Source organism: Sebastes fasciatus, chromosome 18, assembly GCF_043250625.1.
Source record: "Sebastes fasciatus isolate fSebFas1 chromosome 18, fSebFas1.pri, whole genome shotgun sequence".
NCBI lineage: Eukaryota > Metazoa > Chordata > Actinopteri > Perciformes > Sebastidae > Sebastes > Sebastes fasciatus.
This window is the reverse complement of record NC_133812.1, coordinates 29720771-29746864: the sequence shown is the minus strand read 5'-3', so window position 1 is coordinate 29746864 and position 26094 is coordinate 29720771. Positions and strand designations below refer to the sequence as shown.

Sequence of the window (26094 nt, the reverse complement as noted above, 5' to 3'; positions counted from 1 at the left end):
ATAAACGTCTTGAGCAGAATGACTCAAATAGAACGGATTCAGTGGTTTAAATGATTGAATGTACATTTAAAGTAACTTGACTCAACAAAGGTTTCCTCAAAAATCTCCAAATGTCAAGATGTTGTAAACTTAAAAAGCCTCCAGTAGGCCGGTCCAACCCCCGGCCTAATATATTAAAACACACAAACTCCATGATTAATTAACAGTTTTTCTACTGAATCAAACCTAACGTTTAGTTCTACGTTGCTCCACGGTAACATAGAAATGTTGTCATTTCCATTCTGTCATTTCAGTGATGTAATCAAAAGAGGAAGTTCCATGTCTGGTCAGAAACCAAACACAGAATAACAACACATGCTATTTTGAGTGCACAAGTGTGTTCACACTGAGATGTGTGGTAAAATGCAGTATGCACTCAAAGTACCCGGATGTTGTAATCAAAACGTTGAGTGAGGAACGCTGGACATTTCTCATCCTCAACGGTCGCCCTCTTTGCTCCGTAGTGTACCGGGAGGTCTTTCTTCAGTTAACTTCTATACACAGTTCATAACGGCCCCGTTAACGTTGTTCTGTACCGCTGATAGCGGTGGCAGCCGACAGTCTCTGCGTTGTGTTTGACTGTAGACCGACGGCTGACGGTTAACGTAACACTCCAACGAACCGCAGACGGCTCCGATGTCTATTCAAGATGGATTTATTTGCTTACAAGCACTGCGTGACACCTGTTCACCTGTTCACCCGTTCACCTGTTCACCCGTTCACCTGGTCACCCGTTCACCCGTTCACCCGTTCACCCGTTCACCCGTTCACCCGTTCACCCGTTCACCTGTTCACCTGGGAGATACAAGCCCGGTCTCTTAGACTATACATTATACATACTGTAGACTATATATTAATATTTACAGATTAAAATCTACACACTCACCTGGGAGATATAAACCCGGTCTGACTTGCTCCCCCAGTGATGAGCTTTTATAGCTCCATGGTTACCTTGGATACTGTAGTATTACATATTATATATAAAAGAACCACATTTAAATATGAAAATAACACAAATATGTACACCTAACGACTATCAATTTATTAAAGCTGAATTGTTGTATCTAATGTGACATGTAAGAGGCATGTTACAGCAGCAGAAAGGGAGGAGTCACCAAACTATTTCAAACTGGTGAAAATGGAGGGCGAGGAAGCTGCAGCGGTTGCATTGAAACGGCAAATACTGAATTATACAAATGTAAGTTATGAATGTGTTTTCTTTCACCAGGTACCACTATACATTCAGGTGTTCCTCGTAATCTCTGGGAAACTCTCTCTGTGGTTGTAAAGTCCTCTCCTGCCATCTAGTGGATCTTCTTTGTGTTGTTTTAACAGCTTGTTCTCCAGTTGACCAACAGCATCAACTGGTGAAATAAGATATTGATATTATATATTATGGTATATAAATTGAGATATTATGTTGTGTTGCAACATAATACAAATGTGTACAGCATATAGGAGTTTACTTTACTCACTTCTTGACAAAAGACTGAAATAAGGTCACACAGGCTTTTTATGTGTTGTTAAACTGTAGAAAGTCTTGGCAGTATTTACAGAATGAATAATAGAACAAACTACATGAGCCTCAGTTGTCCTTACGGAGTATAAAAGTTTATTACAACAGAAGATCTTTGTAGCCTACAGCAGGTACACATGGACACAGTCATACCAAAACACTCAGCTCTATACAGTATGTCCCACGTGTTATTACACAGAAGTGAATAAAATATGTCCTCTGAGTATTGTGAAAGGATTCAGCGATTCAGGAATATTGGTGAGTACCTCTGCTGATGGGTTAACTACACTGTAATCTGTAAAAGCTACACGATCATGTTCATAACAGCGAGGAAGTGGCCAATCACCGGGGAGCTACTGTATACAGTCAAACGCCCAGGACTGATGTCAGACGATCAACACATTTATATATGAGACAAAAATAAACAGTAAAAGAAAGTGTTTAGTTCAGCAGAAAGCATTTGGCTTCTTTGAGCCAAATAAAAAGCAAATATAGCAACAGACCAGCTTCCCATTCAAGTTGCATCCACCTGATGAATTCACGCTCTTTTAGCTCTGCTTTTGGTCTCCACCACCTATTGAGGGAAATAACGTAGAGCTGTTTGCTGCTGCTGGGTTGATGAGAGCGCGGAGGCTGAAGTATACAGTACATGTGCCATCAAATCAAAACTATTAGCTAAATGAGGATAAAATGATCTGCAGAACTGCAATAAGTTCAAAATATAAAGCAATCGTTTTAACTCAAAGCTGGAGTTGTTGATCAGTGCAGTTGAGCAGCAGCAGCATCAGCAGCAGCATCAGCAGCATCATCAGCAGCAGCAGCAGTAGCAGCAGCATCAGGACTTCCACGTGCTTCCACATTTTCATACTGGACGTCACCATCGTTCTCTACCTGTGAAACACAACACATGAGATTCTGAAACATGTTTTTGGTGAAACGAACCAGAGAGACTGCAGCCTCTGTGGTCACAGAAGGAACAACAGACTCAGATTAAAAAGGTACAGATTATTATGATTATTATTTTTACTCACTTCGTTGTCATTATCAAGTGCTTTTTTGTTCCCTGGAAAAGAAATAACAAATGTAAAAATAGCATTAACATTCTGTGACGTATATAAACCAGTTTTACCAAATTAAGATCTGAATGTCCTCACATGTGTGTCTGATGAGAAGAGCGGTGATGACGATCATTAGGATCAGTCCTGCAATACGCAGAGCCAACATGACGTAGCTCAGAGGAGACCAACCTGTGGGATCTGTTGAACACACGTCTGTTAATAAATTAATAAATACAGTATTAATCCTCCCACCTTTGAGGAACCAAGAGGAGAAGCTTTGTATCTGGTGGGCTGCATATTATCTCACCTGGATTATATGTTATCTTACCTGTGAAGTCAGGTGTGTAGTCAGCCTGTATCTCTACATTGTTCTGTTCATTAACCAGCTGGCAGGTGTATTTCCTGTTGTGGCCACTCTGACGCTTCACAGTCAGACTAGAGACACATTTGCTCTGTCCGAGGAAACTGTACCCGACACCTTCACCACGCAGCACAGCTCCTGTCTCATCCAACCAGCGGATGCTGTTCAGTCGACAAGGAAGGAGGTCGCTGTGTGTCAACAGAGAGCACTCTAATGTGACTTCACCGTCCCTCTTTGGATCAGCGTCTGGTGGAGATGGAGAGACTGAGAGAAAACAAGAGATAACTGTTAACTCAGCATTCAAAAATGTTCCAGAAAGTTTGTGACTTTATGACAAGACCCCGACAAGTTTCTATTCATCTTCTTATCGTTAAAATATGAAGGTGGAGTCATGACCTTTCAGTGGTGTTTCAGAAACAGTAAAAGAAACAGTAGAAGATTGGCTCCCAGTGGGGGATGTTGGACATTTTCTAGCTAGGGCTGTAACTCATCCAGTCAGTTTCAGCAAACATCCCGGTATGATTTAATGCAAAAAGTGAAGGTATCAAAAAACACATGACTACTTTTCAGTTAAATAATCAAAAATGATTTTGTTCCAACAGGAGCAGTAAAGAATGCTTAGAAAAACACAACACTATAACATGTACTCAGAGGTGGAAAGTAACTAAGTACATTTTTGAGATACTTGTACGTTACTTGAGTATTTCCATGTTCTGATACTTTCTACTTCTACTCCACTACATCTCAGTGTGAAATATTAGACTTTTTACTCCACTACATTGATTTAATAACTTTAGTTACTTTACAGATTCAGATTATTAATACAAATATAATCAACGAATAAATGATGTATTATAGATTAAACTACCCAGCAGTATATAAAGTCATTAAAATGAGCTCTACCTTTACCAGCTGCAACATTAAAGTGATAAACACATTAATGCATCAATAAGTATAATCCAATAATATACATTATTCTGCATAATGTGTACTTTAATGTTTGGTACTTTAAAGCATCAGGAGGCAGATTGGAGAAAATATGATTAAAAAAAGTTATTTTTATAAAACGGTCGCTATACCGTGACAGTAGTACATGAAACAGGTAACCTGACAAATAATCATGTTCCTCCGGTGCTCCTAACGGCATCTGCAAGATTTCCCAGACCGGAGGAAAACAAGCAGTCAGAGCTGATCTGAGGTCTGCTGTCCAGCTGCTGTCTATGAGAGCCGGCTGTCAATCACTCTGAACTCTGATCAATCGGTCAAACTAGGCAGCGCTGATCAAATATGAATCAATATTCTGTAACGTTAATGTCTATTTTTAGAAAAAGCTTCTGTTTAATGGGTTGAAACCTTGAGCAGAACCAAGACTCTGGGTGGGCGGCCGTACGATAAGTCAGCAGGACTACTACGCTTAAATTATACATTGAGACTGAGACCGACACACCAGCCAAATCATAAAAAAAATAACCAGCTAACTAATTGAAAGTCAGGGCAAAAAGATGGGTTTTGAGTTTGGATTGAAAGACCTCCACAGAATCAGACTGTCTGATGTCTTTAGGGAGGTTATTCCAGAGGAAAGGGGCTCGATAAGAAAAGGCCTTTTGGCCTGCTGACTTCTTTTCTTCTCTGAGGACAGACAGGAGTCCTGTATTCTGAGAGAGGAGAGTCCTGATTGGAGTTAACTGGTTGGTGTCGTCTGGCTTGATCGATAGATATAATTGGATATCATCTGCATAACAAAGTTTATGGAGCGTTTCCTAATAACATTGCCTAAAGAAAGCATATATAAAGTGAATAGAATTGGTCCAAGCACAGAACCTTGCGGGACTCTGTCACTTTGGCGTGCATGGAGGATTCATCAATAATATATACAAACTGAAATTGATCTGATAAATAGGACATTAACCAGCTTAATGCGGTTCCTTTAATGCAGATTAAATGTTCCAGTCTCCATCATCGGCCACCACCCGGCCTCTCAAAGTTATCCAAACAATACAGGGAGATCATTCCAGTATCTGTGTCTGTATGTGTGCATCCTTCAAACACCACCATGTGTACACACTCCACACAGCATGGGAGTACGTTAATATGTTCATTCTGTCAGGTAGTGAATGCTTCAGTCTGAGAACAGCAATTTCACTCAGCAAAATGTATTCATGGAAAATTGAAGTCACAGAAGTTGGAGACAGTCATTAAGTCATTCCCTGTGTCTCAGCACAATGAAGCAACATTATTTACAGCATTTTACTTCCCTAATTTGATGCACTTTAGTGTCACAGTCTGCTCCGTCGGAGGACGCGGAGGAGACCGTAGCTTTGGTCTCCAGGACCGGAGTCTCTGCTCCTCTGCTCCTCTGCTCCTCTGCCTGCCTTCACTCACACACCGCGCTCCTTCTCTCTCTCTCTCTCCACCTCTCACGTGCATGCTGCTCACTCCACACTGCAGAAGAGTTAGTTTAGCTCTGAGAATATCTAGTGAATGTTCAGTGGACGTTTGTGCAGAAATAACTGCTGCAGCTCCTCCAGACCAACAGAGGTTTCCCGTGTCTTGTGAAGTGACGGGGCTCCGCAGAGAGAAACGTTATCGTCTCTGACCAAAACTCCGGCGTCTCCCCCGTTCCCTCCGGCCGCGGTCGGGAGGCTGAGGCGGGAAAAGCCAACACTAGGATCAGCATTGATTCATGGAGAGACCTTGGTCTGGTCAGCTAACATTACTGCCAAGCAGCTGAAATATAGAGTGATATTGTGCTTTTAGCTGACGTGTGTCTCCTCACTGTGTTGAGTGATGCTCCTTCATGTCTATGTAGAGCGAGCACAAGCGCCAGCAACAGGACGCTGACTTTAGTTGACTTAACGGACACAGGTGAAGCTGTTAACAAGACATTTAGGATTCTTACAAACAGTCCCTTTAAGCCCCTGTTTCACTCAGTCATTGCCAGATTGTTCTTTGCCCCCATGGAAGACTCTCCAGTACTAATTCTTGGACTGATCTCCCGTTGCCGACATCACCTGTCTCTGACTTACCTGCCTCGTCGTAATCCCGGAAATAACCTCAGCCTTCTCTCTCTGACCACGAGTTCTGCCTCGGCGTTCCTGGTTTCTGTCTGCTCCTCTGGGCTGTTTGGTGCTTTTCTTCCTCCGACGGTATCGCTGTCTGTTACCTGGTGGATCACAGTGGATTATTAACTTTGTTTGTGTTGCCTCACTCGCCATCCTGCGTGTTAATTCCCTGCTGACGCTTGATGAATTGTTTGGGGGAGACACGTGGCTCACGCTAGCTCTGGACTCACCAGTACTCCGGTTCGACCCACCCAGGTCGAGCTCCCGTACCCCCCCAAAAGACTCAAGGCTTCCAGCCTTCATCTAAAACGGTGCCGTGAGTTTACTTACCTGCTTGTCCGGGTTCCTGTTTACGCTGTGAATAAAAGACATTATCAACGTTACCTGCCAATGTTTGTGCTGCATTTGGGTCCATACACCACCCGTTACACTTTAGTACAGCAAAGTCCACAGCCCGCTGGCACTAACAGGCCGGGTTCGAAGCCAGAATAATCTTGCTGTGAGACAACAGTGCTAACCGCAGCACGACCGAGCCGTTGTTGAGCAAAGTTCAAGAGGAAATCTGTGTTTGCGGTGTGTGAGAAAACAACATGAAGGCACTCAAAGACGTCGGAGTAAAATGTGTTTATTGTTGTGATTTGACAATCGGTGTCTTTTGATTCCAACAGAGTAATGTCATCTGCATATAATGTGATTCCAGTACTTATGACAGTACACAAGGTGACTTACAGTAAAATCCAACAGCAGATAATTACAGTGGAACCTTTACATTATTAAATAGTGCGACACATTTAGTGCAATAATCTGCACTGCAGTTCTGAGTCATTATACATCCAGGATTAAAAAATGAGGCTGACGATGTTCTCGATTTTTCTTATTGTCAACAAATCAACAATGAGTGTATCTACAAACAAGTATTGTTTGTGTGTCACAACCGTGAACACACACAATGTAGTTCACGCACCGTCCTGCTGACACTAACACTCACTAGAGCACCACATGTGGATTAATCCGCCGCTGAAAATAGTCCCCAACAGATGCACTATTTCCTCCTGTTTGTTTGCTAAAAACTACAGTGATCAGCTGTTTTAAGAAATTATGGAGCCTTTTTTAATCATATATATTTATGATCTGTTATTTTACTTTGTGACTTACAACCACACCAACGGGCTTCAGGCAGAGTTCCACAAATGGGGTACGTAAGTCAGAAAGTATTGAAGGTAGGGCTGCACAATTAATCAAATATTAATCCTGAGATATTGAGGTTTAAAATGTGTGTTCTGCTCATTGAAAACTCTGTTTCATATCAAATCAAACGCTTCCTAAACTAATAGCCACCAGCCGGTGATCCAGATGTTTTGGCTTCACTTTTGGGGATAGATATTATCTATACAATCAATATATTTATGATTAAATTGAGAGCATGAAATTGTTTATCAAGCCTCTTATTGTTGCTAATTTTGCTCTCAAAGTGCACCAGCTTGATGCATTTAACTTTAAATTGTAGCTGACAAAGGGTAGGGTGAATATTTCTGTATTTTTTCATATTGTGGAAAAAAGCAGTGTCAGTTTTTCCCCTAATTTGAACATTAGCAGGAATGTAGCACAGCATGGAAGTGAAAGCAGCGCTCTGTTTATTTTAATGTGAAAGTGCTGTAATAACAATATGTTGTCGCTAAAATCAATGAATTATCGTGATCTCAATAAGGATAAAAAATAATCGTGATTATCATTTTGGCCATAATCGTGCAGCCCTAAATGAGACAGACTAGATTTGTTGACATGAGAAAAACAGAACAACACAAGTCTTTTACTTTAAGAAAGTGCCGTAGTATACAGTAGCTGTCTGAGGCGTTCTGTCTTTGCTTAGTTTAACCTCTGCCATCAAGGTGTTACTGTATGTGTCAGATAACAGATAACACTGTCAATTACAACATGTCCTTCGTCCACAACCATGAAAACCTCCTGCCACTCAGAAATTGATTCATATGGAGATGTAAAATCTGAATCCAAAGATCAGTTTCATGGAGCCAGGAGAGGAGAAAGCATCGAATCCGATGGGTTTATACATAAATTGTCTCGGCAGCAGTCACAGTATCACAACACATAATAATAATATCTTTTCCTGATTTCACTTGCAAAAATCTCTGATGGTCACACAGAGAAATGTTGAAAACATGATGGAGACGATGTAAAATAATACGGCTGTATGCACATTAAAAAACATATAAATATGAAAACATGTGTCATGAAATGTGTCACGTTTCTATTTATTCAGAGGAGGTTCACTGAGAGCGGTGCTCTCTCTTTCAGGAACGCCCTGATCACATTCACACCTGGAAGCTGCCCAGTACAACCACAGGCTGACCCGGAGCGGTTGGCGGTTGGCGGTTTGGGGGAGTGGCGGTGACGACCCAGATTCATCCTGCCGGTCCGGGGGATTGAACCAACGACCCTCCGGTTACAGGCATCTCTAACCTTTAGGCCACCACTGCCCCTCTGGGTCGTATCAAACAATTCCCAGTATTTTTAACCAGAGAACCATGTTATTAATAACTAGGGCTGGGCCATATGGAGAAAATCACGATATTTTGACCAAATACCTCGATATTGATATTTACACAATAGGATTTTTGGTAATTAATGATCAGTAATGTTGATATAATGACTAGGCATGTAAAGGTAAATAACAGAAGAGCTAAAACAGTCTGGTAAGTTCAGAAAATGATAGGGATGCATCGATACCGATACCAGTATCGGGTCCAATACTGGTATAAAACGGGGCCCCCTGCTCCACGTTGCGGCGAGGTCCGGTTGGGGAGCGCTGTAAAGCTGCGGCCGCGAGCTACCCCGAGCCTTTCCAAGCCGACCTAGAGCCGGTGGCGGCGCACCGCCTCGTATGCGGGACTCCCCAGCCTGCTGTGTGTCGCTCGCAACCTCCAGCTGGCTGTTAACGAGGGTCTTTAGGCACAGAGAAGTACTCGTATCGGTACTCGGTATCGGAGAGTACCCAAATGTAAGTACTTGTACTCGGTCTGAATAAAGTGATATCGGTGCATCCCTAGAAAACAACATCACTTTACTGTGATGAAGCTTCTAAAAGCAGGAAAAGACAACATTTACGCCGTATCGCGACATTTCGATATCCAAAATCTACGACGATATCTAGTCTGATATCACGATATCGATATATTGCCCAGCCCTATTATTATTAACCCTTTCATAATTTATTCACAGAGAGGAATAAGTAGTCTAACTTGACAAGACAAATAAATTATAGTATAACCATATGTCAAATATTAAGTGCTCTATAAAAGTTATAAAAAACGAGAGAAAGACAAAAGAAAAAATGTGAGATTTTCATTTACATCAAACAATCAAGATTTATAATATGTGTATACGCTTTGAAAAAATAGAAGCAAATAAATATTGAGAAACAGAAGATCAAACGGTGGTTTAGAGAAACGAGTCGACCAAGTTAAAAAGGTATATGAAGAAATGTTTAGGGGACAAAATAAGTAAAATACCTCTCAGCTGATGTCATATAGTCAACACTGATTAAAGGTGCTCAACGGGAGTTTGGGAACATTCACGGCTCTCAACAGTCATTCAGTTTGAAATGTTGCTTTTTTTTTAGTTTTGACAAAACTAAAATAATATTACTAAACCAGAATAGTGTTGGAAGTTAGCTGACATGAAGATTTAGGGGGAACTGCTTCTATTCATTAAAAATAAAATCCAAAATCAGGAGCCCTAAGTGTAAAAGTCTGGTTGTTTATAAGCTTTTTTCTTCTTAAAATAAAACTATCATTTACCATTTTGCTGTCAATTTACAAACTGACTTTGTTGAAGCATCCGGCGTAGAGACGGGTGTCAGACTTTAAGCTACACGACAGCTAATTAAACGCTTTGCATCTATTTTGAAACTGTAAAAGTCGACAACATTCATCCACACGAAGTAAAAAAAAAAGGTATAATTTGAGTTATAAATGTTTAAAGAAAGAACTACAAGATCCAGAATTCTTTCATACGACATCAAATAAAACAAAGAGATGGATCTGAAAACGAATCAGCAGCTTTTCTTCTGATACATAAACACTTTGTGCTTCTCGTGTCCACTCGGCTTTGTTTTGTTACGTCCTTCTGTCTGTCAGAGCGTGATAACGGACAGAGGTCGACATTAAAAACACGTCTGAAAGCATCATCTTTGAGTATAAATCTTGAAGTTGTGCGTGTGTTTCTTATTGTGCATTGTTTGGTCCATTATAGTTTGTGCAGCGAAGCCGTTGTAAAAGTCGTCCACATACTCTACGCCGCTGGTTCCCAACCTATGTTCCTTGAGGAACCCCGGGTTGGGAACCACTGCACAACACATATTCTAGTTTACTACAGCAGATAGTTCTTTCTTCATCAGTATAGTGTTTTGATTCTTGGTGCCAGTTATGTCAGAGCTCCTTCATAGCAGGTAAACTCTTCTAAATTACCTTGTGGTTAAATAAATGTAATTAATGTTAGATAGCTGCTAGACAATGTGAAACAACAATGAAAATGTTGTTTTTGAAAGGCTAAACGCCAACAAATGTGGACTGAAGCAGAATATTTCGTTAGATTTTGCTATTAAGTAGCAAACAAATATTTCTTTTTAAATAGTTTTATATGCAGACTTGTGTTGATCAGACAACAGTACTTTCTTCATAAGCATAGTGTTTTGATTCTTTGTGCCAGTTATGTCAGAGCTCCTTCATTGCAAATAAACTGTTCTAAATGACGTCTACTGTCCGTCCCCTTCGCTCCGCTCCCTTTGTCGGATGGAAAAGAAGGGGAAACTCAGGGATGCATCCCTGGAATCGAAATACAATTCTTCTCCGGTGTCAAAAAGGAAAAGCTGCACATAAAAACCTGTCAGGATTTTACGTAATTGTTTAGACGTCTTAGGACTTGCTGTCGTAGCATTTATGACAAAGTCCGCCTATTTTTATGAAGACTAAAACAAACTGCTTCTTGGCCCGTCTAACATGCACACAGCGCTGCAGAAACATGAGTTATGTGTTCCTCTTCTGTAGCTAACGTGTCGTATGTGAAGAAGAAATCAGAAACATCTACAGTGTGTTTTCAGTCCAGAGCACGAGAGGATAATTCAAGTAAACTCAGGAGACGTTGGCCCCGTTTAGCGGCCGCAGCACAAAACCAAACAGAACCGCTCTCTAGTTCTTCCTCGCCGTCGCCCGGAGACTCCAACTACAGCAGAGCTTGTGATGGTGATCTACAGGTACGAACTGGAAGCCTGTCTTCCTTTGAAAAGTGCAGTGAGCTTCCTCTGTCTTCTTTTGTTTTGACCAATCCACAACTACCTCTCCATGAGGAAACCCAAAGTTCTGTGAATTGGAGGTAATCTTCTATGCAAGTGTTTGGGAGCGTGAGGTACCTGCATCCTACGGAGGCTCGACGCTCCGTGCCTCGTCGGTCACCCGCCTGGCTTGAATTAGTCTTGGCATCGCACCCTGATACTCCGTCTTTACGGTCACATCGAGGAGCTTGGCAATAAAAAATCAAGTTGCACCTTTGGGTTCCTCACGTGGAGCGATGGTGCCAGCCGGTCTCCCAGCAGCAGGGAGACCGTCACGGTCGTCCTGCGATCCGGCGGTGACTTGGCAGCGTCACAGCGAGGTCTCACGGGAGAAGCTGATCGACGGCTCCAGCTTGACGCCGTTGGTTTTCTTTTCTGAAGGGCAGTCACCGGGACACTCGCTGTGAAGCTGGGAGGAAGGAAGAGAAAGTATGATAGCAACTAATCAAGTCCTCGAGCATTCGATGGAGACTAGAAGAGCTGAAGGGATGAATATCAGACATTAACAATGGAGTAACATTCAGTTTGATTAATGAAATACAACGCTGGAGGAGTGTCATGTTATCATGGTTAAAACATCTTTCAAATTGTTCTGAAGAAAACATGAATTGACCCGGTGAAGATAATGCAGTCTTGTGTTGCTTCTCAGAGTCTTTCTCTATAATACCACCAGATGGAGCCAAATGAAAACTACATTGAAATCCTTCACATGCTGATTTTAAGTGGCGACGATGTAAAACGAGGCCGTGCTGGAGATCCCCGACGGACTGGAACCGAGAAACGTTGGACAAAAACTGGGATTTTCCTTTTTCAAGTTTTTTCATTTGACTTTCAGGAGAAACAAATAGAAGTCTAAAAACATAAATGTGAGATATTAATTTTCCATCTCACAATTCATCTGGAAAACCTCAAACTAGACTGTGTGATCTCTTTGTGAAGCTGGAAAGCTATGAGCTCAGGATGAAGAGGAAGGAGAGGATGAAGAGGAAGGAGAGGATGAAGAGGAAGGAGACGATGAAGAGGAAGGAGGGGGTGAAGAGGAAGGAGGGGAAGAAGAGGATGAAGAGGAAGGAGAGGATGAAGAGGAAGGAGAGGATGAAGAGGAAGGAGGGAAGAAGAGGATGAAGAGGAAGGAGAGGATGAAGAGGAAGGAGACGATGAAGAGGAAGGAGAGGATGAAGAGGAATGAGAGGATGAAGAGGAAGAAGAGGATGAAGAGGAAGGAGGGGATGAAGAGGAAGGAGAGGATGAAAAGGATGAAGAGGAAGGAGACGATGAAGAGGAAGAAGAGGATGAAGAGGAAGAAAAGGATGAAGAGGAAGGAGAAGATGAAGAGGAAGGAGGGGATGAAGAGGAAGGAGAGGATGAAGAGGAAGGAGAAGATGAAGAGGAAGGAGAGGATGAAGAGGAAGGAGAGGATGAAAAGGAAGGAGAAGATGAAGAGGAAGAAGAGGATGAAGAGGAAGAAGAGGATGAAGAGGAAGGAGAGGATGAAGAGGAAGGAGAGGATGAAAAGGAAGGAGAAGATGAAGAGGAAGAAGAGGATGAAGAGGAAGGAGAGGATGAAGAGGAAGGAGAGGATGAAGAGGAAGGAGAGGAAGAAGAGGAAGAAGAGCATGAAGAGGCTAAAGAGGAAGACGAGGGTGTGTTTGATGAAGAGCCTCGTCTTCAGGGCTCAGCGGTGACTCAGCAGGACGGAGGGACATGAAGACTGATTGAAGAGAGTCCAGAAACAGAAAGAGGTTTAATGAGCCGCCTCGTCTGAAGGAACGTTTGTCCTCCAGAGGAGAAACACAAAAGAGACTCGATGTCCAAACTGACTGAAGAGTCTCTGTTCAGGGGAAGTTTAGAGGAACGTTCAACAATCTGTCTCCTCATAAGGTCAACGCCGCCGCGGGACGCCACGGGACGCCAGGAGGACAAAGAGACACTCAGACTAAATGCTGTCCTCTCTAAAGGTCACTCCACAGGGACGCAGAGGGAAGACGGGATGGGAGATACAAAGGAAAAAGAAATGATAGAGGAACTGGACGGGAAATGAAAAAAGGGTTCTGGATACATCTGATCTCTTTTATCAGAACTCAGACGAGAATCCATCATCCAGAGAGTCAACGAAAATACTTAATAATAAGAATCTTCTGGGATATGATGCACTGTGTAAATAACAGCTTTCTAATGCCTAACCCAGAGGTCAGCATCCGTCACTACCTAAAGAGGAAAAAGTTGTAATATTACGAGAATGAAGTCATAACTTTACGAGAAAAAAAGAAAATAACACGTAAAATTACTACTTTAATTTAATAATATTCTGACTTTATTCCATAAATCTCAGATGTATTTTTTCCCTCAATGTGGCCCTAATACTCCGTCGTACCGTCGTACCGTCGTACCATAGACCTACAACAATGATGAATAAAAATGAAAATGTAAACAAAGAACAGTTCTTCATTTCCATGTTTAAACCTCCAGAGAGAGCCGCTAGAGAGGAGCTGAAGAGACGCAGGTTTCTGGAGAGGAGCTGAAGAGACGCAGGTTACTGACCTCTGGTCTAATCTATTCTTCTGTGAACAGAGACACAGAGACGCGCCTCGCACCTCCTGGAGAATGTGACTACACACCAGACACCGCAGAAATGTGTTTGGACATCAGAACCGGGAGCAGTGGCGTAAATATCAACGGTGCAACCGGTGCGGCGCCCAAACATCCCCTTCCTACACCGCGTCCACACTGACTCCGTTATATGCTCTTCTGTTACGCCGTGTAAACAAACCACGTAGGCGGCCTATCGGCTGTGAGCGTAACGTAACCACTCATCTTCCTTTGTTTGCTCTTTATAAAGAGAAAACGTTTAACATTGTGATATTTACTGATAATGACAATACAGCCGACAGCGGTAGGAAACTCTCAGCTCTCTGGTGATCTCCCTCCAGTCAGCTGACACCTCATTATGCAAATCAGCGGCATCCGGCGCCACTCACCGCCTCTGGAAACTCCCTAGAAACTTTTAAACTAACTGTTGATCTGAAATGAAGACAGATTCATCCGCTGCATGGATTATTACTCGCATAAAATGTTTTCAGAAAAACATTTCGGTGAACTATTTTCGTGATATCAGAGAAGAAAGTTTCCAAACGAGCCTCCAGGTTGGTTCTGGTTTTTAAAAGCTCAGAGCAGCAGCCCACGGAGGGAAAGAGTTCGTCCAATCAGGGGTTTAGTAGCAGCACATCAAGCGTCCAGTGCTGGGAAGCGAGGTGATCCCTCGCCATAAAAAGCGCCCCTGTGGGCCCGGTACCGTGAACAGAAGTCCACTGAGCTGGTGATCTGCATGCTGCGTCTGCTGAGGGAGATCAGACAGGACGCCGATCAACTAAATCAAAGAGCGCCTGTTAAAGATCTGAACACCGCGGGTCCACATTAAAAAGAAATGATTGCTGCAGTACTATATAGTGTATGCCTGGCGTGCATGAGAGGTGCCTGCACCAATCCACTTAGAGGTATAAATCAGGCCTACTGTACCTCTCGTCTGTTGATCTGACTGAACCACCTCCAGGAGGAAAGATTCCACAATCTGTTTTCACTTCATGAAAGTGTGGCATCAAAACTTCTCACTTTCATGAAACCCAAACTGAAATAAAAGTCTCTCTCAAGCCGCTCAAAGACCGACGCACTCTTTCTGACAATGAGGATTATAATAATAATAATAATTAAAGCCGCAAGCGGCATTTCGCGGGTTATAGCCTTTCGCGCTCAAAGCGCCCCCCTAGTCGCCGATTTCAATGAAACTTTCAGCGGATGTTTCAGCTGCTCTTGTGAACGTTTGCTGCAAGTTTGGAGACGATGGGCCAAAGGCTTGGGAAGTTAGGTCTATTGATGTGCTGAGCCCGCCCCTTAAAAATGAATTGGTCAATAACTTCACAACACAATGACATATCAACAAGCTTTATGCAACTTTTGATGAGCCTGGTCCAATAATGATTCGCAGAAAATATGCCAGCAATCAGACCTACGGTTTAGGAGGAGATGTCAAAAATGTGTTTTTCAAAGAATTCAACATGGCGGAAAATCTAGTCAGTGGACTTTCGTGGTCCAAGAGACTTTTTTGTAGATCACATTCAGCAGCACATGTCTGTCAAATTTCTAATCGATGGGACTTATGGTGTGAGGGGGCTGGCCGTGAAAAATTTTATAGCGCCACCATGTGGCCAATTGTTTTCATATTTTATGTGAAGCATTATGACATCATGTACAGTTATGGTACCAAGTTTCATGTCTCTAGCTCGTTCCAGCTCACAGCAAATTGAGCAAAGGCATAATTTAGCATAAAATGCTGAATAGGCCACGCCCACATGCACCGATCAATATCACACTTCAGGTCTGTGTTAATACTTGCCCCCAGAGTATATGCACCAAATTTGATAAAATTCTGTCCACCGGATCTTGCGATATAAGTTTTTGACAGTTTTGGCGCCCCCTATGGGTCAAACGGAAAATGCTTTGGTACGCCTATTCCCAAACACGTACTGAAGATATCTACCAAGATTTGTGATGATTTGACTAATGGTCAATGAATTATGGCCAATTTCCTGCTAAGCTCCGACCATTGAAAAGTTTGTTGGTCAACAGATTCATAACGCAATGAGGTATCAACACGCTTTATGCAACTTTAGATGACATTAGTCCAATAATGATCCACAGAAAATTTGGTAGAAATCGGACCAACGGTTTAGGAGGAGATGTCAAAAATGCGTTTTTCAAAAAATCCAATATGGTGGAAAATAATGCCAGGCGGACTTTAGTGGTCCCAGAGGCTTTATTGTAGATCACATGGAGCTGCACATGTGTGTCAAGTTTCAAGTCAATCGGACTTACGGTGTGCGGGGCGTGGCCTTGCCAAAATCGCATGTTTGGGCGTTAATTACAGCGCCACCATGTGGTCGATTGGGGTCATAGTTCTTGAGAAGCACATGCACATCATTTCCAGTTAGTGTGCCAAGTTTCATGTTTCTCGCTCATTCCAGCTCACGGCAAATTGAGCCGCGGCATAAGACAACAAATAATAATTAAAGCCGCAAGCGGCATTTCGCGGGTTATAGCCTTTCGCGCTCAAAGCGCCCCCCTAGTCGCCGATTTCAATGAAACTTTCAGCGGATGTTTCAGCTGCTCTTGTGAACATATGCTGCAAGTTTGGAGACGATGGGCCAAAGGCTTGGGAAGTTAGGTCTATTGATGTGCTGAGCCCGCCCCTTAAAAATGAATTGGTCAATAACTTCACAACACAATGACATATCAACAAGCTTTATGCAACTTTTGATGAGCCTGGTCCAATAATGATTCGCAGAAAATATGCCAGCAATCAGACCTACGGTTTAGGAGGAGATGTCAAAAATGTGTTTTTCAAAGAATTCAACATGGCGGAAAATCTAGTCAGTGGACTTTCGTGGTCCAAGAGACTTTTTTGTAGATCACATTCAGCAGCACATGTCTGTCAAATTTCTAATCGATGGGACTTATGGTGTGAGGGGGCTGGCCGTGAAAAATTTTATAGCGCCACCATGTGGCCAATTGTTTTCATATTTTATGTGAAGCATTATGACATCATGTACAGTTATGGTACCAAGTTTCATGTCTCTAGCTCGTTCCAGCTCACAGCAAATTGAGCAAAGGCATAATTTAGCATAAAATGCTGAATAGGCCACGCCCACATGCACCGATCAATATCACACTTCAGGTCTGTGTTAATACTTGCCCCCAGAGTATATGCACCAAATTTGATAAAATTCTGTCCACCGGATCTTGCGATATAAGTTTTTGACAGTTTTGGCGCCCCCTATGGGTCAAGCGGAAAATGCTTTGGTACGCCTATTCCCAAACACGTACTGAAGATATCTACCAAGATTTGTGATGATTTGACTAATGGTCAATGAATTATGGCCAATTTCCTGCTAAGCTCCGACCATTGAAAAGTTTGTTGGTCAACAGATTCATAACGCAATGAGGTATCAACACACTTTATGCAACTTTAGATGACATTAGTCCAATAATGATCCACAGAAAATTTGGTAGAAATCGGACCAACGGTTTAGGAGGAGATGTCAAAAATGCGTTTTTCAAAAAATCCAATATGGTGGAAAATAATGCCAGGCGGACTTTAGTGGTCCCAGAGGCTTTATTGTAGATCACACGAAGCTGCACATGTGTGTCAAGTTTCAAGTCTGTCGGACTTACGGTGTGCGGGGCGTGGCCTTTCCAAAATCGCATGTTTGGGCGTTAATTACAGCGCCACCATGTGGCCGATTGGGGTCATAGTTCTTGAGAAGCAGCTGCACATCATTTCCAGTTAGTGTGCAAAGTTTCATGTTTCTCGCTCATTCCAGCTCACGGCAAATTGCGCCTATTCGGCAGACAACGAATAATAATAATAATAATAATAATAATTAAAGCCGCAAGCGGCATTTCGCGGGTTATAGCTTTTCGCGCTCAAAGCACCCCCCTAGTCGCCGATATAAATGAACGTTTCAGCGGATGTTTCAGCTCTCCTTGTGAACGTATGCTGCAAGTTTGGAGACGATGGGCCAAAGGCTTGGGAAGTTAGGTCTATTGATGTGCTGAGCCCGCCCCTTAAAAATGAATTGGTCAATAACTTCACAACACAATGACATATCAACAAGCTTTATGCAACTTTTGATGAGCCTGGTCCAATAATGATTCGCAGAAAATATGCCAGCAATCAGACCTACGGTTTAGGAGGAGATGTCAAAAATGTGTTTTTCAAAGAATTCAACATGGCGGAAAATCTAGTCAGTGGACTTTCGTGGTCCAAGAGACTTTTTTGTAGATCACCATCAGCAGCACATGTCTGTCAAATTTCTCATTGATGGGACTTATGGTGTGAGGGGGCTGGCCTTGAAAATGTTTATAGCGCCACCAAGTGGCCAATTGTTTTCATATTTTATGTGAAGCATTATGACATCATGTACAGTTATGGTACCAAGTTTCATGTCTCTAGCTCGTTCCAGCTCACAGCAAATTGAGCAAAGGCATAATTTAGCATAAAATGCTGAATAGGCCACGCCCACATGCACCGATCAATATCACACTTCAGGTCTGTGTTAATACTCGCAGAACGTGCATAAACCCACTCACCGCTTTAACCACACCCTCGACCTTGTTATGTCATATGGCGTTGAAATTGAACATTTAATTGTTTTTCCACAGAACTCTCTTTTATCAGACCATTATTTAATCACTTTTGAATTCTTATTACTAGACTATACACCATCAGATAAAAGTGTGTACACTAGATATCTATCCGATAGTGTTGTAGCTAAATTTAAGGAAGCGATTCCATCAGCATTAAATTCAATACCATGTCTCAATATAACAGAGGACTCGTATGTTAATTTTAGCCCTACCCAAATTGATCATCTTGTAGATAGTGCTACAGACTCACTGCGAATCACACTTGATTCTGTTGCCCCTCTAAAAAAGAAGTTAGTAAAACAAAGGAAGTCAGCTCCATGGTATAACCCTCAAACACGCAAATTAAAGCAAGCATCGAGGAAACTGGAAAGGATATGGCGTTCCACCAAACAGGAAGAATCTCATTTAGTCTGGCAAGATAGTCTTAAAACATATAGGAAGGCTCTCTGTGATGCCAGAGCAGCCCATTACTCATCATTAATAGAGAAAAATAAGAACAACCCCAGGTTTCTATTCAGCACTGTAGCCAGGCTGACAGAGAGCCACAGCTCTATTGAGCCATGTATTCCTACAACCCTCAGTAGTAGTGACTTCATGAGTTTCTTTAATGATAAAATCATAACTATTAGAGACAAAATTAATCACCTCCTACCGTCAACTGGTACCAATTTATCCTCAAACTTAGGAACCTTAGAAACAGCTGTGCAACCTGATATATATTTAGACTGCTTTTCTCCTATCGATCTCCACAAACTGACTTCACTGATCTCCTCATCTAAATCATCTACCTGTCTCCTAGACCCCATCCCAACTAAACTGCTTAAAGAAGTTTTACCTCTAGTTAGCACCTCTTTACTGGATATGATCAATGTGTCTTTACTAACAGGCTATGTACCACAGTCCTTTAAAGTAGCTGTAATTAAACCTCTTCTTAAAAAGCCCACTCTTGATCCAGAGGTCCTAGCCAACTATAGACCTATATCTAACCTTCCCTTTACCTCCAAAATACTCGAGAAAGTAGTTGCCAGTCAGCTGTGTGACTTTCTACAGAACAATCATTTATTCGAAGATTATCAGTCAGGATTTAGAGTGCACCATAGCACAGAGACAGCACTAGTGAAAATTACAAATGACCTTCTAATGGCATCGGACAAAGGACTTGTCTCTGTACTTGTCTTGCTAGATCTCAGTGCTGCTTTCGACACCATTGACCATCACATCCTATTACAAAGACTGGAACATTTAATTGGCATTAAAGGAACTGCACTAAGTTGGTTTAAGTCCTATTTATCAGATCGATCTCAGTTTGTACATGTCAACGATGAGTCCTCCATGTACGCCAAAGTTAGTCACGGAGTTCCACAGGGTTCTGTACTTGGACCAATTCTATTTACCTTATATATGCTTCCCTTAGGCAATGTTATTAGAAAACACTCCATAAACTTTCATTGTTATGCAGATGATACTCAATTATATCTATCAATCAAGCCAGACGAAACAAACCAGTTAACTAAACTTCAAGCATGCCTTAAGGACATAAAAACCTGGATGACCTGCAATTTCCTGATGTTAAACTCAGACAAAACTGAAGTTATTGTACTAGGCCCTGAGCACCTCCGAAACAAATTATCTAATGATATAGTTACTTTAGATGGCATTGCCCTGGCCTCCAGCACCACCGTAAGGAACCTGGGAGTTGTCTTCGACCAGGATATGTCCTTTAACTCTCACATAAAACAAACCTCACGGACTGCCTTCTTTCATCTACGTAACATTGCGAAGATCAGGCACATCCTGTGTCAAAATGATGCAGAAAAATTAGTCCATGCATTTGTTACCTCTAGACTCGATTACTGCAATTCCTTATTATCAGGCTGCTCCAATAAGTCTCTTAAGACTCTCCAGTTGATCCAGAATGCTGCAGCACGTGTACTGACAAGAACTAGAAAAAGAGATCATATTACGCCTGTATTAGCTTCTCTACACTGGCTGCCTGTAAAATCCAGAATAGATTTTAAAATCGTCCTCCTCACCTACAAAGCGCTAAACGGTCAGGCCCCATCATATCTTAAAGAGCTCATAGTACCCTACTACCCCACTAGAGCACTGCGCTCACAGAATGCAGGGTTACTTGAGGTTCCTAGAGTCTCCAAACGTAGAATGGGAGCCAGAGCCTTCAGCTATCAAGCTCCTCTTCTCTGGAACCAGCTCCCAGTTTCAGTCCGGGAGGCAGACACCGTCTCTACATTTAAGAGTAGGCTAAAGACTTTCCTCTTTGATAACGCTTATACTTAAGCTGCTATAGGCATAGACTGCCGGGGGACTTCCTATGACACACTGTCATAAGGAACTTCCTATGACACACTGAGCTCCCCTCTCCTTCTGTATATACTCATGTCCCATGTCCATGTTGTTACTAACTTCATTCCTTCCCGGGAGTCCTTGTGCCTCCTTGTCTCGCAGCTAACCGTGGAGCGGGGTCACACCTGGAGTGAGGTCATACCTGGAGCGGGATCACACCGGGAGCGAGGTTATACCTGGAGCATGGGCACACTTGGAGTAGGGTTTCACCTGGATCTTGGTGGTCTCCGGTATTGTGGCTGCATCTGCTGCCGCGTCGGTGCCTGCTTGACACCAACTGCTACCATCCCTAATTAACTACGTCTGTACGAGGGACTACCAATGCTAACGAGGGATTTCCAACACCTAATGACAATGTGGCAGCCTGGAGAATAACACTTCTCAATCACTGCCAAAGACATCAAGAGCTCCCAGCAAGCATGCTGATGCTGCAGGAACCAACGCACGGGCATCGATCGCAGGGACGTCCCACACCAACACACATGGACGTACTGAGGAGAGATGCTGGACAGTGCTGGCTTTCCGATAGTTGTATTATCACTCTTTCCATCCACCACTATTGGTTTTGTGTTATCAGCCCTACTTGTATTAGCTATTACAGCTGCTAGACTGCTATTGTGGCTGCTTCTATATCTCTCTCTCTCTCTCTCTCTCTCTCTCTCTCACTCTCTCTCTATCTATCTATCCCCCCAGCCGGTCTCGGCAGATGGCCGCCCGCCCTGCGCCCGGTTCTGCTCCAGGTTTCTTCCCAGTAATCGGGGAGTTGTTCCTGGCCACAGTGCGCTTGGTGGATCCTGTTGGGTCTCAAAACTCTGGTGTACGGTCATAGACCTGCTCTATATATAAAGCGTCTTGAGATAACTTCTGTTGTGATTTGACGCTATACAAAAATAAATTGATTTGATGATTTGATTTGATAAAAACTATTGTTTACTGAGAGTACTTTAAAGTGTACTTTCATAAACTAAAAAGTGGGTATATAACTAGTAAACTAACAGTATACCTGTTCACTTGTACTATAGTTCATAGTATAGTTGCAGTACTAGTTGAGTACTCAAAGTATACTATTCTTACACATAAAAGATAACTTAAAAGTATACTTTTATGAATTAAAAAGTGGTCCAATTTAGTCCCAAAAAGTATTGAAGTAGTACACTTACAAGTATACTACTAGTACATTGATATTAGTATATTTACTACTTAAAGTTGAATATACTTTACTTAAATACTTCATAAAATAAACTTGAAGTATATTACTTTTTCATAAGGGAATTTACGTCACATAACGTAAGTTATGTAATTTACTGAATTTATGTAATTTACTGAAGTTATGTCATTTAAACCCAAACAACGAACTTTTCCTTAACATAACCAAGTAGTTTTTCTGCCTAACCTTAGTGACACCAAGTGGTTCTGACCAAGCGATGGTATGTGACGAGTTGGAAATGAGAGCAGATCGTGTTTTAACAACAAACAAGTATTGAATAGATTGCTATAAACTTTGGTTCCAACAATGTCCCCCTCAGGATGAATTACAGTAACAACGGTCCGTCCACAGCGCCTTCTTCTGATCAAAATGTTAATCCCAAGATGTAAAACATTCCCATCAGCCTCAGCTGTACTTTGTGTTTAATGCTATGATTAGCAAATGTTAGCATGCTAAGATGCTGATCCAAGGCCCGGTTCAGACCTGGCATGCGTTCTCAGTGATCCGGACAGAAGTGGACAGCTTTAAAAACGTCTGTTCACACCTGGCACTAGAATGTGTCTCCAGTGACCACTCCTGATCTGATCTCACTTCCCCGCTCTTTATGCAAATAAACACGTAGTAAACACATGGCTAATACAGCAGACATTGTGACGTAATACTACAGGAATGTCAGCTGTAATATCCCACATATTTGTGAATTTGGGTCCATTTTATTAACATCAAAATAAAAGGTTATTGTACCGGCGGTCCACGAGGACCTCCACGCCGCCGCCACCGCTGCCTTTGCTACTGCACTTCCCGTGTCTGGTCCGATAGTCTGTAGATATGTAGTCCATAGATAAGATATATTTGAACTAGAATGGCACTTGGAGAGCGCAGACCTCCGCCAAGCTGCCCGAGTACGATTGCCCCCCCTCTCCGTTCAGCTTGCGCCATCATCCACGTGTATTTGTGATTATGTTGAGATCAGCCGTACGTAGCGGAGCATCGTAAAACACTTCATTCAAACTGAACAGAAACTAAATAAAACTCACCTAAACCGGCGTTGTTACTCTTTCCAACAATCACCAAGTGTGCTCTGGTTGAACTCAACTCTAATTTCAGAGTTTAATGTGAAAAAACGCAGAATCTACAGTTGTGATCACTTGTGATCGGATCACCGAGGACGCATGTTGATACCAGGTCTGAACAAGGCCTTAGATAGTGATCATGGCAAAGGTTGCACCTGTTTAGCATGTTGCACGTTAGAATCATGGATGTGGTTAGCATGCATGCTGCATGATGCAATTAGCTCAGAACACCACTGTGAGCGGCCTCACATGGCTGAAGACTCTTTTCATTCACTCCCACCCCCGGTATCACCAATCAGACAGCTCACCTTGGCTTTACTGTTGGTGTTCTTGGTGTAGCTGACGGAGGCGTAGGAAACACCGTCTTCAGGATCAGCCTATGCAGAGACAACGACATCATGGCTGCTCAGAAACATGTGGACGTTCTAGTTTACGTGCATAATTTGACTTCTCTTTTTTTCTCTGTTGCGAGAGGGAAGTTAGACTGTAACTATAAAAACCAGTGGGTGTAACCTTTGTGTGATCTCACCGTGTTGTCGTTGGTCTCTGGAGTCACCGCAGGGTTTGAGGTCAGCCGCTGCACAAACACAGTCTAGTTATTAGTTTTCCATTTACATCAATGGAAACTTATGATAGAATATACTGTGAGTCATGCTGTAAATTAGCTCATCTACTTCTTTCCCCCCCTGAAATATCTCACTGCAGTGAGTAGCTAACTGTTTATTTAGAACCACAGACACTTGTAAATGTGAAGAAATACCAAAAACACTTTTTTTAAAGTCATAAGTGCATATATTAAGGTTTAAAACTCACCATGTTTTTATCCATCTGAGTTTGGTTCCCTGAAAAGACAAATGAGAGTTGACTTTCCACTGTGAAAATCAAGTTTAATCAAAACTTGTTGTAAAAGTTGTTCTCACCTTTAGTTCTCTTCCGTCTGATGACAACCACAACGATTACTGCTGCAAAGAGTACTGCTAAACCCACAGCCACAAGGATGTACAACCACAACCGACCTGGAAGAAGAACATTTTGGCTGCAGTTTCTTGTTCTCATCGTGTTGCTAAAATATGATAAATTATTTGTGCATTTTTTGCAAAAGATTTGAAAAATATCATGTAAACATTTACTGAATATTTGCATGTCTTTCAAATAGAATGCTTAACTATATAAGTGATCAAAATACATGCAATAAGGTGTTGAAGTTTGCTTTAGTTTGCTACATGGTCTTGATTGTGGTTTGAAAATATTCATCAACTTCTTATGAAACCCTTTAAAAAATGCTTGTTTTCTTCTATAATTTTTTTATATACCATATCACGAGACATTAAAAATAGTCTGACGTTCATACTTTTGACTTAATAAGGAGACAGAGAGAGATGTAAGACGTTAAGTTCAATACCGTGAGTGTCATTCTTTTCAGACGATGTATCGTTTTTTCCCGCTGATGTGCATCCTCCTTATTTTGTTGAATATGACATGAAATAACAAAACACAAGAAATGATAACACCTCATGTTTACCATCAGAAGAGACTAAATCAGAAACATTAATATAATCCTAAAACATAAAATTAAACCAAATGTACCTGTTTTCTCACATGAGAACTGGGGGCCGGCGTTAAGCAGCAGTGTTTCTCCACTAGTCTTATCTGTCACGTTACACTTCAGTAACTCATAATAGTTTGACTTCTGATTAAGATGAAGAGTTGGAAATGTCACCTTGGCTGAACAGGAACGCGGTGTTGTTTCCACGTCATCCTTATTACCCTCATACAGCCACTTCACTGTGTGTTCACACCGTCCATATGTCGACACAGAGCAGAACAAGGCGACCACATCATTCCCCTTATCTCCAGTCACTGGTGAAGATGGAGAGAAAGACAACAAGAGTTAAATTAACTTCATCACTGTAATCATAATTAATGTAATGTTTCAGTTTATTGTTCTAATGAGACAGTTTGAAAACATGATGATATAAATACTCACTGATAACAACAGACAGAAGAACCACAGCATCTGGACCTTGTTGTTGTTCTGATCTGAACTGTCTGCAGGCGTAACGACCAACATCCTCATGTGTGATATTTCTTATAACCAGAGAACAGTTCTCTGTCACACTCAGTCTGTCAGATTTAGCTTTGTCCAACAGATTGTCACTAATCTTCCCAAGACTAATCAGCTCTACTGCTGTTAGCCCCTCATAACGACTGGCGAGCCAAATAGTACTGTTACATTTGTCCTGATCTTTTATCACATTGTTACAAGGCAAAGTGACTTCATCTCCAGCTCTGACAGTGAAGGAGAGGTTGGTTTGTCCAGTGACTGCTGATGAAGATGAGAGAAACATATAAAAAATAAAGTGTGATAACACAACAGGATATTAAATACAACAAACGATAACAAAAGTCTCTTCTACGAGAATCCACTCGACACACCATGTTCAGAACAAACAGCATCGTGACTTTCTCACTTAAATCAATGTTAGTTAATTAAATACTAGTAACGCTTCTTTTAGTCATGTATATAAATATTCTTACCTGTAAACTGAAGCAGCAGGATCACAAATAAAGTCATGTTAATCCTAAATTCAGCCATCGTTCCTCTCCGTCTCCGTCTCCGTCTCCGTCTCCGTCTCCGTCTCCGTCTCTGTCTCTTGTTCTCACGCCCTCAACTGTCTAAGTTTCTGTCCTCGTGCTTCTTTAAGAGAGATACAGCGTTTACTTCCCGTTATTAGTAATGTGTTTCTTCCTTATTGTGTGACTAGAATCTTTTCTTCCAATCATGCAGACGGATCAGCTTTTCATCACTTTGCACCAACTAGTTGGTTCCTCTTTGCAGCTTGGTGTTATTTTCTGAGAAGTGAAGGGGA

The 26094-nt window shown here is 42.0% G+C and overlaps 2 protein-coding genes and 1 long non-coding RNA gene across 8 annotated transcripts in view; all 3 read right to left on the bottom strand.

Moving 5' to 3' along the window:
- Nucleotides 1-2624: 2624 nt before the first annotated feature.
- The window catches only part of LOC141755950 (neural cell adhesion molecule L1-like), a 69160-nt gene continuing 45690 nt past the window's right edge, over nucleotides 2625-26094 (bottom strand). The window contains exons 3-4 of one of the 3 annotated variants that reach the window (XM_074615322.1): nucleotides 2942-3238; nucleotides 2625-2826 (exon numbers count right to left, since the gene is read on the bottom strand). In XM_074615322.1, the coding sequence (XP_074471423.1) occupies nucleotides 2681-2826; nucleotides 2942-3238 (443 nt within the window). In that variant the 3' untranslated portion in view covers nucleotides 2625-2680. The remainder of the gene's footprint in view (nucleotides 2827-2941; nucleotides 3239-26094) is intronic. The other 2 variants (XM_074615323.1, XM_074615324.1) reach the window with 2 other exon arrangements.
- LOC141756116 (uncharacterized) lies at nucleotides 6646-12311 on the bottom strand. The gene is made up of 2 exons (XR_012591402.1): nucleotides 10806-12311; nucleotides 6646-10520 (listed from the first exon to the last, which is right to left on the bottom strand). It is a non-coding gene; the product is annotated as an uncharacterized LOC141756116 (long non-coding RNA).
- LOC141755948 (uncharacterized) lies at nucleotides 23328-26055 on the bottom strand. Of its 4 annotated transcripts, none has more exons than XM_074615316.1 (8): nucleotides 25763-26055; nucleotides 25212-25550; nucleotides 24812-25084; nucleotides 24650-24683; nucleotides 24145-24260; nucleotides 24038-24066; nucleotides 23754-23801; nucleotides 23328-23601 (listed from the first exon to the last, which is right to left on the bottom strand). In XM_074615316.1, exons 1-8 carry the CDS (start codon nucleotides 25818-25820, stop codon nucleotides 23491-23493), a joined length of 1008 nt encoding a protein of 335 aa, XP_074471417.1. In that variant the 5' UTR covers nucleotides 25821-26055; the 3' UTR covers nucleotides 23328-23490. The 4 variants fall into 4 exon arrangements, with proteins under 4 accessions (XP_074471417.1, XP_074471418.1, XP_074471416.1 ...); XM_074615315.1 differs by having other exon boundaries at nucleotides 23332-23601; nucleotides 24145-24240; nucleotides 24627-24683; nucleotides 25212-25547; nucleotides 25763-26051; XM_074615314.1 differs by having other exon boundaries at nucleotides 23476-23601; nucleotides 24145-24240; nucleotides 24627-24683; nucleotides 25763-26049.

Bases quoted from the DNA above. Each gene is read 5' to 3' on its own strand.
- LOC141755948 (XM_074615314.1), bottom strand. From the start codon at position 25,820: ATGGCTGAATTTAGGATTAACATGACTTTATTTGTGATCCTGCTGCTT. The intron at 25,085-25,211 runs GTGAGTATTTAT...CATCTTCACCAG, and splicing joins TCTTCTGTCTGTTGTTATCA to TGACTGGAGATAAGGGGAAT. The intron at 24,241-24,626 runs GTATTGAACTTA...TTCTTCTTCCAG, and splicing joins TGAAAAGAATGACACTCACG to GTCGGTTGTGGTTGTACATC.